Below are 17,942 nucleotides of genomic sequence, written 5' to 3'. Positions count from 1 at the left end.
TTTTATACTAAAAGAAGAATCCAGCTCTGATCTCTTTTGCTTGTTAGATACATTTTAAAACTTTAGCCAGCAGTTCAAACTGTGTATACTTTACATAAAATCCAGAATTTTGGCTTCCCTGAAACAATCAGAAGGTCAGTTCACACTGGATATTCCAATACGACAGCCATCAGCAGGAGCTGAGAGGCAGATGGCCCTCGAGATGGGCAAGTCTTTTGGTCTGACACCCACTACTTACTGACTTATACTCGGCCCCTTTATGCATTTATGTTGTGGTCATCCCATTCTAGAATCTAGTTACTGAATGTATTAGAGAGAATTCTTTAAACATACCAAGGGCAGATGCAATATTAAAAGTAAGAGGTTCCTAAGATTTGTAGAACAGAAATGATGCTTTTGTGTGATATTTTTTTACTTAGTGCAAATATGGTAAATTTCAAATTACTTCCAAGTCACCACATGGCTGTGCCGTTTCTGGAGTAAGTCTTATAAAATAGTGATTTCTATCACAGGGGTTAATTATAAATATTAATTTTATTTTCTGTAAAAAAGATCAATAGTAAATATAAGTTATTCGAAGTAAAATCAGAAAGGGTGAAAAAAGGGAAATTTTTGTGCTCTTAAGAAAAGATAAAGATAGAAGAAAATCTCTAAACCTGGCCAGCTGAATTAAGTGAAAATGTGGCAAATTTATGTCTAAACTAGAGCTGAGTGTGGCAAATTACAAACTGAAACTGGTTATTGTGTCCAGAGACATTGTGCCTTCAATTCTGTATAAACTTCCCTGGATGTCATAATGCATCTGAGGTGTATAAGTAGCTGTGTTTTCTCTCTAGAGTGATAATTGAAGAATTAGAAGTTGAAATCATATCATCTCAACATTATCTATAATGTATATTCATCATTAAAACAGGAGCATAAACATGAAGCAAATTAAATAAGAATTTCTGGTAATGAAATACTATGTAGAGCAAGAATGAAAGGAGAAAAACGTCTCTTAACATCTTCCTCAGCCACTTTTATTGTTACTGGTGGATTTTCAGCTGGCTTCACCTTGCCTGCTTCCTCACTCTCAGAGCCTGAGGATCTTGGCACAATCTTCTTTAAGGATGCACCAGTCCTCCTTGCTGTTGCTTTGAAGTCTGACAGCACTGAGAAAAAAATCCCCTTGATGCTGAAGATTTTCAGCAGCTATACATGGCTTTTTATCTTTGTAGTCCAATTTACTCTTCACTAAAATGGACACATGAACATAGCTTGTTCCTATGTGTTCCTCTACTGGGTACTTTTTACTGAAACTAGATTCATGTGGCCTTCATGTAGCCCTAAGTCTTCTTTCCTCTTTTTGCTTCCACCCAGATGGGGGTGACTTATTCTTTCTAGAACATGCTTAATATACCAATATACCATTTATACATATCTCCCTCACTTCATGTACCCCTTTTGAACAACAGGTTATTGTTTTTCCTGTTTTTTTCCAGACTTGGGAAAAAACATTTAATGAGACTTTATTTTCCCCCTTATACTCTTAACAAAAAAGAAAATAGAACAAACAGTTTCCTTACTGAATATAAAAAAGTATGTGAATTTCCTGTATATTTTTTTTTTTTGCTTTTGGTGGATATTAATGCCTTAAGGACAGTAGCTTGTGTCACAACAGGCTACTGAATACAAGTTAATAACATTTAGCAGTTTTATTGATACTTATGTTTTACTGTTAGAATTAGATTAACCCCAGTATAGTAATTAAGTCCGAAAAGTTTACACTATTTCATTTTGTTACCAATAATTTGCAGTGTTCAACTGCATACTGTTTGTCATACTGCTTGTGATTTAAGCAGATAGATGAGTATTTTTTTTGAAACCAAAATTTAGTAGCTCTGACTGGAGGCAAGAAGCTATTAAATAGGTAGACACATTTGAAATCAATAATTGTTTGATTTCAAATATCTTAAACAATAGAATCTCAAGTGAGTATTGAATTTCTCAGATGGTTATGCACTTACTCCTCTAGACTGAAAAATGGAACAGGGAGAGGGAAGGAGGGAGGGAAAGAAGGAAGGAAGGAAGGAAGGGAGGGAGGAAGAGAGGGAGGAAAGGATGGAGGGAAAGAAGGGAGGGAGGGAGGAAGGAAGGAAGGGAGGAAGCGAGGAAGGGAGGAAGGAAGGGAGGGAGGGAAGGAAAAAAGGGAGGAAGGGAGGGAGGGGAAGAAAGGGAGGGAGGGAAAGAAGGAAGGGAGGGAAGAAAGACAAAGAAAGGAAGGAAGGAAGGAAGAAAGAAAGAGAAAGAAAGGCATGTTCTTTGAGTGATGGCTTTATTTAATGAAAAAATAGTCTTCTGTAACCTTATCCTGTAATGTTCATGAGACAGCACTTCCTGAATTTTATTATGTTTGTTTAAGTGTCCATCTTCACTCAATTCTGAAGTTTGTACAGCAGGGATCATGTCTTTCTTGATTATTATTGAAATCCCCAGTTCTATATCTATATCTGTATCTATATCTATATATTTCTATATAGATATATTTCTCTATATATAGATGTTATATATATATATATATATTTTCAAATAGTGACATCAATTTTTTTTATTGAGGTATATTTGATGTACAATATTACATGTTTCAAGTGTACAACTTGAAAAATATAGTGATTCACAATTTTTGAAGGTTATACTCCATTTATAGTTATTATAAAATATTGACTATACAACAAGAACCTACTGTATAGTACAGGGTATTATATTCACTATCTTATAATAACCTATAATGGAAAAGAAATATGAAAAAGAATATATATATAATATATATATGAATCACTTTGCTGTACACCTGAATCATTGTAAATCAACTATACTTCAATACAAAAATTGACTGTATCCCTGTGTTGTACGGGGATATATATATATATATATATATATATCCTTGTAGCTTATTTATTTTATACAGTTTGTGTCTCTTAACCCCCCTCCTATCTTGCCCCTCCCCCCCTTCCCTCTCCCCTCTGGTAACCACTAGTTTGTTTTCTGTATCTGTGAGCCTGTTTCTTTTCTGTTATATTCACTAGTTTATTTTTTATATTCCACACATAAATGATATCATATAGTATCTGTCTTTCTCTGTCTGACTTATTTCACTTAGCATAATATCCTCCAAGTCCATCCATGTGGCTGCAAGTGACAACATCTCATTCTTTTTTATGGCTGAGTAGTATTCCGTCATATATATATATATATACCACATCTTCTTTATCCATTCATCTGCTGATGGACACTTAGGTTGCTTCCATATGACATCAATTTTGATAGAACTAAAATTATTTTTTTTTACAATGGAAAAAGGATGGAATGTGTGGACTATATAGAGGACTCTTTTAGTAGAATCTAGTCTAGGAATCCAACAATGCTAAAAACATGTGTTGAATGTTGGCCTTGCATACTTCTTCCTAACCCTCCTAAAATCTCAGCGTTTTGAATTTTTTTCTATGCATGAGAAAATGGTGAAGAACGACGTGCCAAGGAAAAAAAGAGGGTGGGTGGGTTTTTGTCAGGGACTCCCTAGGGAGCTCTTAAAAATACTAATTCCCAGACCCCAGCCCAACTTTCAGTTGATATGGGATGATGCCCAGAAAATCAGTATTTGAAAGCTCCTCAGATGATTCAGTATTCAGCCTGGGTTGAAAAACAACTGGTCTAGCTGGTCAAATCAGCTTAGTTGGGAAGCTTGCAAATGAGGGCAGTGATGGCATGGCTGACATGTCACCACAGTGTAAGGGAATATCTACAATAAAAGCTCCACATTCCAACACTGGTCAACTAAATGCCCACACCTTTGATCCTGGCCCACTATGGAGGAAGAGAAACTGAGAATGTAGGAGGAGGTGGAGGCCATGATGATGAATAGACCTTGCTTAGGTGGTTGGAGTTGGCCACTAATAAATGTTTTTTGTTTTTTTTTTTAATGTTGAGCCTTCTTTTAATTTATTTTTATTTTTTGGCTGTGTTGGGTCTTCATTTCTGTGCAAGGGCTTTCTCTAGTTGTGGCAAGCGGGAACCACTCTTCATCGCGGTGCACGGGCCTCTCACTGTCATGGCCTCTCTTGTTGCGGAACACAGGCTCCAGATGCGTAGGCTCAGTAGTTGTGGCTCACGGGCCTAGTTGCTCCACGGCATGTGGGATCTTCCCAGACCAGGGCTCGAACCCGTGTCCCCTGCTTTAGCAGGCAGATTCTCAACCACTGCACCACCAGGGAAGCCCTAATACATGTTTTGAAACATCATCTGTTGAACTATCATTAAACAAGTACATGTTAAGAACCCAATGTATGCTAGGTACTAGGTCCTGGGAATACCAGCCAAGTCCCTGCCTTCACAGAACTTACAGTCTGGGGACCAGACACAGAACAGACAAAGAAGTATATCATCATTGGTATCAATGAGTGCTGTGAGACAAAAATTAAAGCTGGGTCAAGAGTAGAGAGTGATGGGGTAAAGCCTAGACTGGGCAGTCACGGAGGACAGCTTTGAGGTGGTGATGTTTGAGCTGGGACCTGGGTAAAGAGAAGGAATCAGTGTGGGAGCCACGTGAGAGCTGAGAGAACAGAAAGGGAAGAGTCCTGAGTTGTGGATGTCCTTGGCATGTCCAAAAATAGAAAGTCCCTGGGGTTCGAATGGAGCAGGCTATGTGGGGCCTCGAAGGCCATGGATAGGAGTCTACAGTTTGTCTTGAGTGTGATTCAAAGTCCTTGGAGAATTATGAGCAGAAAATGAATTTGATCTAATTTTATTTTTAAAAAGATCACTCTGTGACAGTGAGGAGAATGGGTTACAGGGGCGAAGAGTAGAAGAAGGGCCACCATTTGGGAGATGAGAGTAGCTCATCATGTTTGGGAGATTAGGATTGTAGTGGTGGCAGAGGGAGAAACAACAAGATTCAGGATATATTTGAAAGCAGAGTAGTGAAGACTTGCTAATGCAATCATTGTTGCGTATAAGAGATGATTCAACTGCATAACTGGTGGCTATAAATATTAAATAACTGTACAATGAATTCTGAATGCTAACAACATTGCCGCATACACAGCACTCATAAATCTTAGCCAGTATCAGATATCCAAGCAAATATGTGAGTGGATAATTGGATGTACAAGTCTGCAGCTCAAGGGAGAGGATGGAGCTGGAGATATATGTTTGGGAGGTACAAGGCTATGGGTGGCATTTAAAGCCATTGGACTAGGTGAAATCTTCTAGGGGGTGAGTGTAGAATGAGAAGACTGAAGGCAGCGGCCTGGGGCACTTCAATATAGACACTGAGAGCAGAGGAGGAGCATCCAGCAGAGAAGACAGAGATGGGAGGAAATTCTGGAACTTGGAGAGTGCTGGAAGTCGAGTGGAAAAGTGTTTTAAGGTGGAATTGACTAGACTATTGCTGACAAGTTTTCAAAAACAATGAAGTCTAAGACTGCTCATTAGAAGTTGTGGGTGGCCTTTTTAAGCCCCTAGCTTGAAATTTTCAGAAGCCTTCCCTGAAAACTTGACATTTCTGAAGCCCTGGCTCCTTCTTGGAGGGATCTCTTAGCCTCAGCTTTTCATTCTCTTTCATTTTTTTCTCTTGTCTCTTTTCTCTTCACGTCTTTTCGTCATCTTTCCCACTCAATGAAGCAAGTATTAACTACGCTGCCTGCCTTTCAAGGCGAACAAGTGTTATTTTCCAGAACAGCCCCATTCAGGAAGCATGGGCTTTGCTTTCCACAACAGTGCAATATTTGCAAATTGCTCAGGGGTTATATAAATGCTTCTTATATGAATACGTGGGAGATGGGCATGGAAAGAGCCATTATTTACATAAGTAAATATTTTAAAAATAAAATGTAAATTTTAAAAGCTAAATCTGAGTTTAAGATGCCAGTAGCTCTTGAATTATTATTTTAGGAGAGAGAATGCTGCCGTTTGGAAAGTGGTGTTTGGCGTCAATAATCTAGACCACCCATCAACGTTCATGCAGATGCGCCTCGTGAAAACCATCATCCTGCATCCTCGCTACAGTCGAGCAGTGGTAGACTATGACATCAGCATAGTGGAGCTAAGCGAGGACATCAATGAAACGAGCTACGTCCGGCCCGTCTGCTTACCCAGCCCGGAGCAGTCATTAGAACCTGATACTTACTGCTATATCACAGGCTGGGGACACATGGGCAACAAAAGTAAGTCAGGATCCTCAGGAGCACTTGCCTTTCAGCTTGTAACTGGAAAACAATGGGGTACTTCCTGGCCTTTGGCAATCATTTCCCATTTTCACTTATAAAAGTAGAGCCCAAATACTTAGCATTATGTGTCACTCTCCCTTCCGTGGAAATCATAGATGTCAACGCACTTAAACCTGCCAAGCCCAGATACAACCTCAGAAATCCTTCTCCACATCTCAGTCTTTCTCCAGGGAGCCGCTCCTGATGTTTTAGAGCTGGCACGCAAGACGAGACCTATCCGTCATCCTCCCTTGCATTGTTTCTATTGATGATTTGCACTCACTTCAGGCAACGTCACTCGGAGCCTCTGTCTAGCAGTTAGGTAGTTCCCCTTCTGCAGTCAAGCTGGACGGTCCCATTTCCAACTCTTTGTTATGATTCAGTCCTGTCAACATCGGTAACACAACCTGTAAGTCTTTCTAGAAGGAAAACTGGTTAGCTATTTACCTATTCAAATTAGTTTAAATAGTTTGGGTTCTTAGATGATTAATAAAACATATAGAAATTAAAAAATTAGTACTGCTGACTCTCAGCCACCCATAAAGGACTCTCTCATTTTGCTTGACTTATTAAAAGTTTAGAATAAGAACTTAATCGATGAGGTATTTTCTTTAATGGTAGGCACTGACCATGCCAACTACATCAGGTGTAGTACTGCAGCTCTAAGGGATGATGATATATATCTGTGTCCTGTTATCTGTCTTAGCAACTGCCAATTTGAAGGACGATTGTTTTTCTTGAAATTTAGTCGTTTTGAGCTAAGTTTCTTTTCTTTTCTATACGATCAACTGAGAATAAAAAGAAAAGAGTAAATAGACAGTAGTAAGTCATTGACTTCTGAAAAGCTAACATGTAAGAAATATGAAGGCAATGTCAGACATATGATGTCACCATGCCTGCTAATCTTGGTTTTTAAAAGCTATAATTAGTTTTGTGATATGTGAGAGCAGAATCTATATTGCCTCTACTTGTATTGTTCCCAATATCCACATTAAACTCAGAGTAATCGTGTGACATGTGGCACACACCACGTATAAAATGTAGGAAGAGCAAGGGTATGAGTTCATTGAAAAGATCTGATTGACACTGACCACACCACTTTCTAGCTTACTATAAAATGGAAAAAATAATAGCAACTGTCTAACTCACAGGATTATTGTAAAGATTAAAGAAAATAGGCCCAGAGAATGCTGAGTGCAGGAGCCTGGCCCACTGTGGGTACCCAGTAAACCTTAGCGATGGTTCTTTTTACCATTCTTTCGACAACTTGGGGAACTTCCACTGTCTGCATTGCATTGATTTTTCCAAACGTATTGGAAAACGTATTCTTTCTTCCATTAAGGTACCCTGTACATGTACACTGCTTCACCATCACTATCTAAAAGGAGAACAGTGTGTATGTTTTGTAGAATGGCTGAACAATGAGAGATTCTTGCTGCTGGCTTTGAGAAATACATTGTTATTCTGTGAGAACTTTGGAGCAAGATGAAATTCACATGTTCTCTCTGCTGACACTAAGGGATGGCTTTTCCCTTTGACATCTCTCTGATGCATCCTCTAGGATTAAAGGTTCCAACCTCAAATGATGGCTACTGTAGCACAGGATGAGACACATTGTTCAAACCAAGGATAGGGCAACCCTTCCTCTGTTAGTCTGAACAGGCAGTCTGAACTTTTAGCAGAGCACGGCTCACATGTTGAGCTGTCACAGAGCTGGCAGCCTCCCACCTGGAGCAGAGCTCTGGCTTGATTATTTTCCTTTTCATTGTAGTAGCTATTGTTTACGTTGCTACACATAATAAGAGAGGGAAAGCATGAGCCAGGTTACTTAACCAGTCTGTGCCTCAAGTTTCTCATTAACAAAATGAAGGGGTTTGATTAAATGATTGCTGTCAGCACTTATAATTGGAAAATTCTGATTTCAAATGAGCTTCATCTTTGAAATGACATTTTAAGAGCATGGTTTTCTTGATATAAAAATGTTATCATTTCATATTTGGCTAGCCTCATTTTTGAGTCATTTTACCCTCATATATTTTATTTCTTCTTCTTTTTAAAAAATCCAGTGCCTTTTAAGCTGCAAGAGGGAGAAGTCCGCATCATTTCTCTGGAGCAGTGTCAGTCCTACTTTGACACTAAGACCATCACCACCCGGATGATCTGTGCCGGCTATGAGTCTGGTACAGTTGACTCGTGCATGGTAAGTTGCTTTCTGGTTACCAAGGAGATTCAGTTCAGCAGTAGGTTCAATGGGTCCATATAAGCTCATTAGTATTCATGTGTGGCCCTTTGGGAACATCTTCTGAAAATAATTTATTACCAAACGTTTAATTTTTCACAGGGTGTCTTCCTTTATTCAGGACCCAAGCAACGCCCTGAGTAACCTCCATGCCCCCCACTCAGGTTGCCTTCTGCTTTCTCACCTCCTGCATGGGGTCAGCACCCTGGGCCAGCAACAGGAGGAGAAGCAATTGTTCTGGTCCATCTCCCTGGACCATTTTAGTGGCCAGGACAAGCAAGTTTCTGAGGGCAGCTAGTGGTAACCAGAGCTCCAACCAGGTTGCCTCAGGAAGCAGGGGACAGACACCAAGGGCATATTCAACCATCGGGGTGATGGCACTGAAGCACACACAACACTCCAATCTCCAGGGTGTGTGACAGACCCGCCTCCGTCTCAGGAGTTGATCACACTGGCATTGTCTGGGGCTGCACGTGATTGCCAGCATGTCTTCAAATATCTATCACTGAACACAACCTTTAGACTCAGGATTTCTGGTCACAACAGTTCATAGAGTATGCTGACTGAGCAATGCAGGGAAGCTTTTTTTGAAGTTTTGAATTTTATTTTATTTATCTTTTTTATACAGCAGGTTCTTATTAGTCATCCATTTTATACACATCAGTGTATACATGTCAATCCCAATCTCCCAATTCATCCCACCACCACTCCCACCCCCCCCGCAGGGAAGCATTTTTACTTAATAAACACTCATTGCATATTATACTGGACTGGCTCCCAGGGGAGGATGGAAAAGGGCGAGCACTTAAAGAAGCTTGTAACAGAGTGGGGAAGGCAGTTATCGCACGACAGTGCTATGAAGCATCTCTGTTATTTCACTGCTTTGGAGTAGATCAAATTGCCCCCAAGTTTTAGAATTGAAGAAGAGATGCAACAATATTATTGCCCCTGACCCAACATAATAAGATGACATTTTTGATTGTCCATTTCACAACAGAAATGGCCTGGTGGTGATTTAGACAGTTGTCATGGGAAAGAGGGAGGCAGGCTCCCTTGAAGTTTCAGTGAGTCACCTTCCCTTCTGTCCTCTGGCCCCAAGTCATCCAGCTGAGGTGGGCAGTGATAGAGGAACCCCTGCCTTCCGTGCAAGAGGCCTAGGTTTGATAGACCAAAGCCAAAACAAAAGTGACTAGGAGGCAGCATGGTGTCAGGGCTAGGACACATGATTTGCAACCTGAAAGGTCTGGGTTGGCTCCCATCTCTGGCAGTGAGAACAATGTGACCTGAAGAAGTTATTTAACCTCTGTAGAATATTTTCTCCCAAGTAAGATGGGGCTGATTCTGTCTGATTTGCAGCATATCTTTAGCATTAACTGGGTTAATGTCCCAATATTTTACAATATCTGTATATGACGTCTGGCATATGCCCTCAATGAATATCAACAATGTGAATGTTAACATCTACCAGTTAGTGCTTACTGTGTTCCAGGATCTCTTCTAAATACTTTCTAATAACTCACTTAATTCTCACAGTCATCCTTGTGGCAGTATCTGTGTTTTTCCTATTTTACAGATCAAGAAAACAAGGGACCAGAGAGGTTAAGTAATTTACCCCATATCACCCAGCATTAAGGTGGTAGAATGAAGATATGAATGTAGGCAGCCTGGCTTCAGAATTCAAGTGCTTGGTCACTACACTATCCTAGAAGCAATGATTAATGTGAATACATTTCTCCCTGTTGCCAACATGATCTGGACGTCTACCAAAAAGTAGTTCCTCTTCATCTCTTGGTAACTGCTAAAGGGAGGGGATAGAAGGTGATTCTTTGAAAGAGAAATGAAGGTCCAACACAGCCACAGGCATAGGCATGTTCATATCGTAATGTCTAATAGTAAACAGGTCCTGCCAACTTCTTTAGTGGTGGGAATTCCGCACTATGGATATCTTAAATGCATACCAGATGCTCTCTAACACAACCCCAGGTAGAAAACAAAACACAAAACAAACAATAGCTACTTTTTACCAAGTCTGGAGCAAGATTATGCACCAGAACCTCTCATTACCTTCCTTAATTGCATCAACAGGTCACATTGGAAGCCATGGGTCCTTTGTTAAGGTCTAGAAATCATGGAACTCAGTATTGAAACCAAACATAAACTTTGGCCTAAAGCCCAATATTATGAAGAAGAAAAGAGGACCAAAAACCAGACAACTTGTACCTTTAGCTGTATCCCCCTTTTGTTTTGAATTGATGCTTCTTCACCTTTTGTTTTCCAACTAACAAATGTCCACCTGCCTCATTAAGCCTAGCTCAAAACCCACTCTTATGGGGACCCTGTGTTCCCCTCCGGCTGGAAGTAATCACTTATTCCTTTGAAGACTCCTTTATTTATAGCCCTTAGATTTTGCTTTCATGTAAAGTTTTTCTCATTACCCAAGTGGAGTTTTGGCCCCCTGGGGACAAAAGTAGCTCTTTACTTGTGTAGACTGTAGCACAGAGTCTTGCAAAAATTAGATGCTAAATAATTATGTGGCTAAGTTTCTGATCTGGAAGTGTAGAGATGCTGACCTGTAAATATCCCATTTTAATCACTCTCTGGCATAATAAGTAGCTCAACCTAAATAAGTCAGTATCTTAGTATTTCTTTTATATAAGAGGAGATGAAAAAATTGTGGAATATGTCTAATAAAATTGTTTCCAGTAAATTTTGCTTAAAAATCAATTAGGCTTTCAGACAGAACAGCTTAGCCTCTTGCAGAATCTATGCTTATTAGTTAGGTTTACAGCATTGGTAAATTATGAATGCAATGTTCACCACTTCTAGGAAGGAGCGTGATATATTCAAAGTCCTGAAAGGGAAAAACCTTCAACCTAGGATACTCTATCCAGCAAGATTATCATTTAGAATAGAATGAGAGATAAAGAATTTCTCAGACAAGAAAAAACTAAAAGAATAGAGCAACGCTAAACCTACCCTAAAAGAAATATTGAAGGGTCTTCTCTAAATATTGAAGAAGGGTCTTCTTCTTTCTCTAGAAAAGAAGGAAGAATCTATTGGAAACAAAAAATCATAATAGGAGAAGCAAATATGTAAAAGGATTGAAGATCACTTAAATAAGCCACTACATAGATTAAAAAGCAAAAATAATTTTTTTGTAAAAGCAATTATAACTACAATTAACAGCGAAAGAATAAGTATGAAGATGTAAAATAGAACATCAAAAATCATAAAATGTGGGAGAGTGGAGTATAAAAATGTAGATCTTTTAGAATGTGTTTGAATTTGTATGACTAGCAGTTTAAAGATGTAATAATGGGAACACATACTTGAAATCCATAGTAATCACAAATCAAAACACACAGTAGGTTCACAAAAACCAGAAAGAAAGGAACTCAAGCATACTACAAAAGAAAATAATCAAACCACAAAAGGAAAAACAAAAAGAAGAAATGAACAAGGAAGAACTACAAAAACAACTGGAAAACAAGGTTTAAAATGGCAATAAGTACATACCTATCAATAATTATTTGTTTTAATTTTTATTTTATATTGGTGTATAGTTGATTTACCATGTTGTGTTAGTTTCAGGTATACAGCAAAGTGGTTCAGTTATACATATTCATATATCCATTCTTTTTCAGATTCTTTTCCCATATAGGTTATTACAGAATATTGAGTCAAGTTCCCAGTGCTATACAGTAGGTCCTTGTTGATCTGTTTTATATATAGTAGTGTGTATCTGTTAATCCCAACCTCCTAATTTATCCACCACCCCCCCCCGACCTTTCCTCTTTGGTAACCATAAGTTTGTTTTCTAATTCTATGGGTCTATTTCTGTTTTGTAAATAAGTTCATTTGTATCATCTTTTTAGATTCCAAATATAGGTGATATCATATGATATTTATCTTTCTCTGACTTACTTCACTTAGTATGATAATCTCCTGGTCCATCCATGTTGCTGCAAATGACATTATTTCATTCTTTTTAATGGCTGAGTAATATTCCACTATATATATGTAGCACATCTTCTTTATCCATTCCTCTGCTGATGGGCATTTAGGTTGCTTCCATGTCTTGGCTATTGTAAATAGTGCAGCAATGAACATTGGGGTGCATGTATCTTTTCAAATTATGGTTTTCTCTGGACATTTGCCCAGAAATGGGATTGCTGGATCATATGGTAGCTCTATTTTCAGTTTTTCAAGGAACGTCCATACTGTTCTCCATAGTGGTTGTACCAATTTATCTTCCCACCAACAGTGTAAGAGGGTTCCCTTTCCTCCACACCCTTTCCAGCATTTATTGTTTACAGACTTTTTGATGATAGCCATTCTGGCCAGTGTGTTGTGATACCTCATTGTAGTTTTGATTGGCATTTCTCTAATAATTAGTAATAAGGAGCATCTTTTCATGTGGCTTTTGGCCATCTGTATGTATTCTTTGGAGAAATGTCTATTTAGATCTTCTGCCCATTTTTTGATTGGGGTGTTTGTTTTTTTGATATTGAGCCATATGAGCTGTTTGTATATTTTGGAGATTAATCCTTGTTGGTCGCACCATTTGCAAATATTTTTACCCATTCTGTAGGTTGTCTTTTTGTTTTGTTGATGGTTTCCTTTGCTGTGCAAAAGCTTTTAAGTTTAATTAGGTCTCATTTGTTTATTTTTGTTTTTATATTCATTACTCTAGGAGGTAGATCCAAAAACATATTGCTGCGATTTATGTCAGAGAGTGTTCTGCCTATGTTTTCCTCTAAGAGTTTTATAGTATCTGGTCTTACATTTAGATCTTTAATCCATTTTGAGTTTGTTTTTGTGTGTGGTGTCAGAGAATATTCTAATTTCATTCTTTTACATGTAGCAGTCCAGTCTTCCCAGCACCAATTATTGAAGAGGCTGTGTTTTCTCCATTGTATACTCTTGCTTCCTTTGTCATATATTAATTGACCATAGGTGTGTGGATTTCTGTGCTTTCTATACTGTTCCATTGATCTATAACCCTGTCGTCGTGCCAGTACCGTACTGTTTTAATTACTGTAGCTTTATAGTATATTCTGAAGTGAGGGAGCCTAATTCCTCCAGCTCTATTTTTCTTTCTCAAGATTGCTTTGGCTATATGGGGCCTTTTATGTTTCCATACAAATTTTAAGATTTTTTGTTCTAATTCTGTGAAAAATGCCATTGGTAATTTGATAGGGATTGCACTGAATCTATAGATTGCCTTGGGTAGTCTAGTCATTTTGACAGCGTTGATTCTTCCAGGCCAAGAACATGGTGTATCTTTCCATCTGTTTGTGTCATCTTCGATTTCTTTCATCATTTTCTGAATAGAGGTCTTTGGTCTCCTTAGGTAAGTTTATTCTTAGGTATTTTATTCTTTTTGATGCAATGGGAAGTGGGATTTTTTCATAATTTCTCTTTCTGATCTTTTGTTGATAATGCATAGAAGTTCAACAGATTTCTGTGTATTAATTTTGTATCCTGAAACTTTACTGAATTCATTGATGAGCTCTAGTGGTTTTCTGGTAGCATCTTTAGAATTTTCTATGTATAGTTATTATGGCATCTGCAAACAGTGATGGTTTTACTTTTTCTTTTCCTATTTGGATTCCTTTTATTTCTCTTTCTTCTCTGATTGCCATTGCTAGGACTTCCAAAACTATGTTGAGTAAACATGGCAAGAGTAGACATCCTAGTCTTGTTCCTGATCTTAGAGGACATACTTTCAGCATCTCACTGATGAGTATGATGTTAGCTGTGGGCTTGTCATATATGGCCTTTATTATGTTGAGTTATGGTCCCTCTCTGCCCATTTTCTGGAGAGCTTTTTTTTTTTATCATAAATGGGCATTGAATTTTGTCAAAAGATTTTTCTGCGCATATTGAGATGATCATATGGTTTTTATTCTTCAATTTGTTATTGTGGTGTATCACACGGATTGATTTGTGGATATTGAGAAATCCTTGCATTCCTGGGATTAGTGTATGATCCTTTTAATGTATTGTTGGATTTGGTCTGCTAGTATTCTGGTTGAGTATTTTGGGGTCTATGTTCAGTGATATTGGCCTGTAATTTCCTTTTTTTTTTGTGGTATCTTTGTCTGGTTTTGATGTCAGGGTGATGGTGGCCTCATAGAATGAATTTGGGAGTGTTCTTTCCTCTGCAGTTTTTTGGAATAGTTTCAGAAGGATAGGTGTTAGCTCTTCTCTAAACGTTTGATAGAATTTGCCTGTGAAGCCATCTGGTCCTGGGCTTTTGTTTGTTGGGAGTTTTTTCATCACAGTTTCAGTATCAGTACTTGTGATTGGTCTATTCATATTTTCTATTTCTTCCTGGTTCAGTCGTGGAGGATTGTACCTTTCTAAGAATTTGTCCATTTCTTCTAGGCTGTCCATTTTATTGGCGTAGTTGCTTGTAGTAGTCTCTTAGGATGCTTTGTATTTCTGTGGTGTCTGTTGTAACTTCTTTTTCATTTCTAATTTTGATTTAAGCCCCATACCTTTTTTTTCTTGATGAGTCTAGCTAAATATTTATCAATTTTATTTTTTCAAAGAACCAGCTTTTAGTTTCATTGATCTTTTCTGTTGTTTTCTTCATCTCTATTTCATTTATTTCTGTTCTAATCTTTATGATTTCTTTCCTTTTACTAACTTTGGGCTGTGTTTGTTTTCTCTTTCTCTAATTGCTTTAGGTGTAAGGTTAGGTTGCTTATTTGAAATTTTTCTTGTTTCCTGAGGTAAGATTGTATTGCTATAAACTTCCCTCTTAGAACTGCTTTTGCTGTTTCCCAAAGGTTTTGGATCATTGTGTTTTCATTTTCATTTGTCTCTAGGTATTTTTTGATTTCCTCTTTGATTCCTTTGGTGGTCCATTGGTTGTTTAGTAACATATTGTTTAGCCTCCACGTGTTTGTGTTTTTTACAGTTTTTTTTCTTGTAGTTAATATCTAATCTCATAGTGTTGTGGTCAAAAAAGATGCTTGATATAATTTCAATTTTCTAAAATTTACCTAGGTTTGCTTTGTGGCCCAGCACATGATCTATCCTGGAGAATGTTCCAAGTGCACTTGAGAAGAAAGTGTATTCAACTGCTGTCAGATGGAATGCTCTCTAAATATCAGTTAAGTCCACCTGGTCTAATGTGTCATTTAAGGCCTGTGTTTCCTTACGAATTTTCTGTCTGGATGATCTGTCCATTGATGTAAGTGGGGTGTTAAAGTCCCCACTATTATTGTGTTACTGTTGATTTCTCCTTTTACAGCTGTTAGCAGTTGCCTTATGTATTGAGGTGCTCCTATGTTGGGTGCATATATAATTGTTATATCTTCTTCTTGGATTGATCCCTTGATCATTCTGTAGTGTCCTTTTCTGTCTCTTGTAACAGTCTTTAAAGTCTATTTTGTCTGATATGAGTATTGCTACTCCAGCTTTCTTTTGATTTCCATTTGCATGGAATAGCTTTTTCCATCCCCTCACTTTCATTCTGTATCTATCCCTAGATCTGAAGTGGGTCTCTTGTCAACAGCATATATTCAGGTCTTATTTTTGTATACATTCAGCCAGTCTGTGTCTTTTGGTTGGAGCATTTAATCCATTTACATTTAAGGTAATTATTGATATGTGTATTCTTATTGCCATTTTCTTAATTGTTTATGATTTGTTTCTGTAGGTCATTTTTTCTTCCCTTCCTCTTTTGTTCTCTTCTCTTGTGATTTGATGACTATCTTTAGAGTTGTATTTGGATTGCTTTTTCTTTTTTGTTTGTGTATGTATTGTAGATTTTTGGTTTGTGGTTACCATGAAGCTTTTAAAAATTTATTTTATATTGGAGTATAGTTGATTTACAATGTTGTTAGTTTCAAGTGTGGGGCAAAGTGATTCAGTCATACAATCTTTTTCAAATTCTTTTCCCATTTAGGTCATTACAGAATATTGAGTAGAGTTCCTTGTGCTATACAGTAGGTTCTCATTAGTTATCTATTTTAAATAGTGTGTATGTTAATCCCAAACTTCCAATTTATCCCTCCCCCGCAACATTTCCCCTTTAGTAACCAAATTTCTTTTCTTAGTTTGTGAGTCTGTTTCTGTCTTGTAAATAAGTTCATTTGTATCATTCTTCTACGATTCTGCATATAAGTGATGTCATATGATATTTGTCTTTCTCTGACTTACTTCACTTAGTATGATAATCTCAGGGTCCATCCATCTTGCTGCCAATGGCATTATTTCGTTCTTTTTAATGGCTGAGTAATATTGTATTGTATAGATATACCACATCTACTTTATGCATTCATCTGTTGATGGACATGTAGGTTGCTCCATGTTTTGACTATTGTAAACATTGCTGCAATGAACATTATGCTGAATGTATCCTTTTGAATCAACCATGAGATTTTGATATAGCAGTCTATATGTATAAAAGATTGATTTAAGTTGCTGGTTTCTTAATTTCATATGCATTTCCAATATCCTATACCCAATATCCTCTTCTCATGATTACTGGTTTTGATATCATACCTGCAAGGAGATGACTTCCTACCTTTACTGTATGTTTGCCTTTACCGGTGAGCTTTCCCATTCATAATTTTCTTGTTTCTAATGATGGCCTTTTCTTTTCTGCCTAGAGAAGTTCCTCTAGCAGTTTGTTGGCATTTTGTTGTAAAGCTGGTTTGGTGGTGCTGAATTCTCTTAGCTTTTGCTTGTCTGTAAAGGTTTTGATTACTCCGTTGAATCTGAACAGGAGCCTTGCTGGGTAGTGTTCTTGGTTGTCTGTTTTTCCCTGTCATCACTTGAAATATATTATGCCAATCCCTTCTGGCCTGCAGTTTCTGCTGAAAAATCAGCTGATAACTATATGAAGATTTCCTTGTATGTTACTTGTTGCTTTTCCCTTGTTGCTTTTAATATTTTCTTTGTCTTTAGTTTTTGAAAATTTGATATGTGTCTTGGCATGTTCCTCCTTGGGTTTATCCTGTGTGAGCCTCTCTGTGCTTCCTGGACTTCAGTCCATGTTTCCCTTCCCATGTTAGGGAAGTTTTCGGCTATTTCTTCAAATATTTTCTCAGGCCGTTTCTCTCTCTTCTGGGACCCCTATGATGCAAAAGTTGGTGCATTTAATGTTGTCTCAGAGGTCTCTTAGACGGTCCTTATTTCAGTTTTTTTCTTTCTTCTGTTCTGCAGCAATGATTTCCACCAATCTGTCTTCCAGCTCACTTATTTGTTCTTCTGCCTCATTTATTCTTCTATTGATTCCTTCTAGTGTATTTTTCATTTCAATTTTTGTATTGTTCATCTGTTTGTTCTTTAAATCTCTGTTAATTATTTCTTGTATCTTCTCAGGCTGTGCCTCCATTATTTTTCCAAGATCTTGGATCACCTTTACTATCATTTCTCTGAATACTTTTTCAGGCAGATTGCCTATCTATCTCCACTTCACTTACTTGTTCTTCTGGGGTTTT

General features: G+C 37.8%; 1 protein-coding gene across 1 annotated transcript in view; it reads left to right on the top strand.

The window, feature by feature from the left end:
* Positions 1–17,942, top strand: part of CORIN (corin, serine peptidase) — a 260,935-nt gene that overhangs the window by 234,704 nt on the left and 8,289 nt on the right. The window contains 2 exon segments of the mRNA XM_079920067.1: positions 5,929–6,200; positions 8,309–8,442. Coding sequence (XP_079776193.1) covers positions 5,929–6,200; positions 8,309–8,442 — 406 coding nt within the window.

Source organism: Stenella coeruleoalba, assembly GCF_951394435.1.
Source record: "Stenella coeruleoalba genome assembly, chromosome: 4".
In the NCBI taxonomy this organism is placed as follows: Eukaryota; Metazoa; Chordata; class Mammalia; order Artiodactyla; family Delphinidae; genus Stenella; species Stenella coeruleoalba.
The sequence above is the reverse complement of the archived record's forward strand: the minus strand, read 5'-3'. Positions and strand labels throughout refer to the sequence as shown.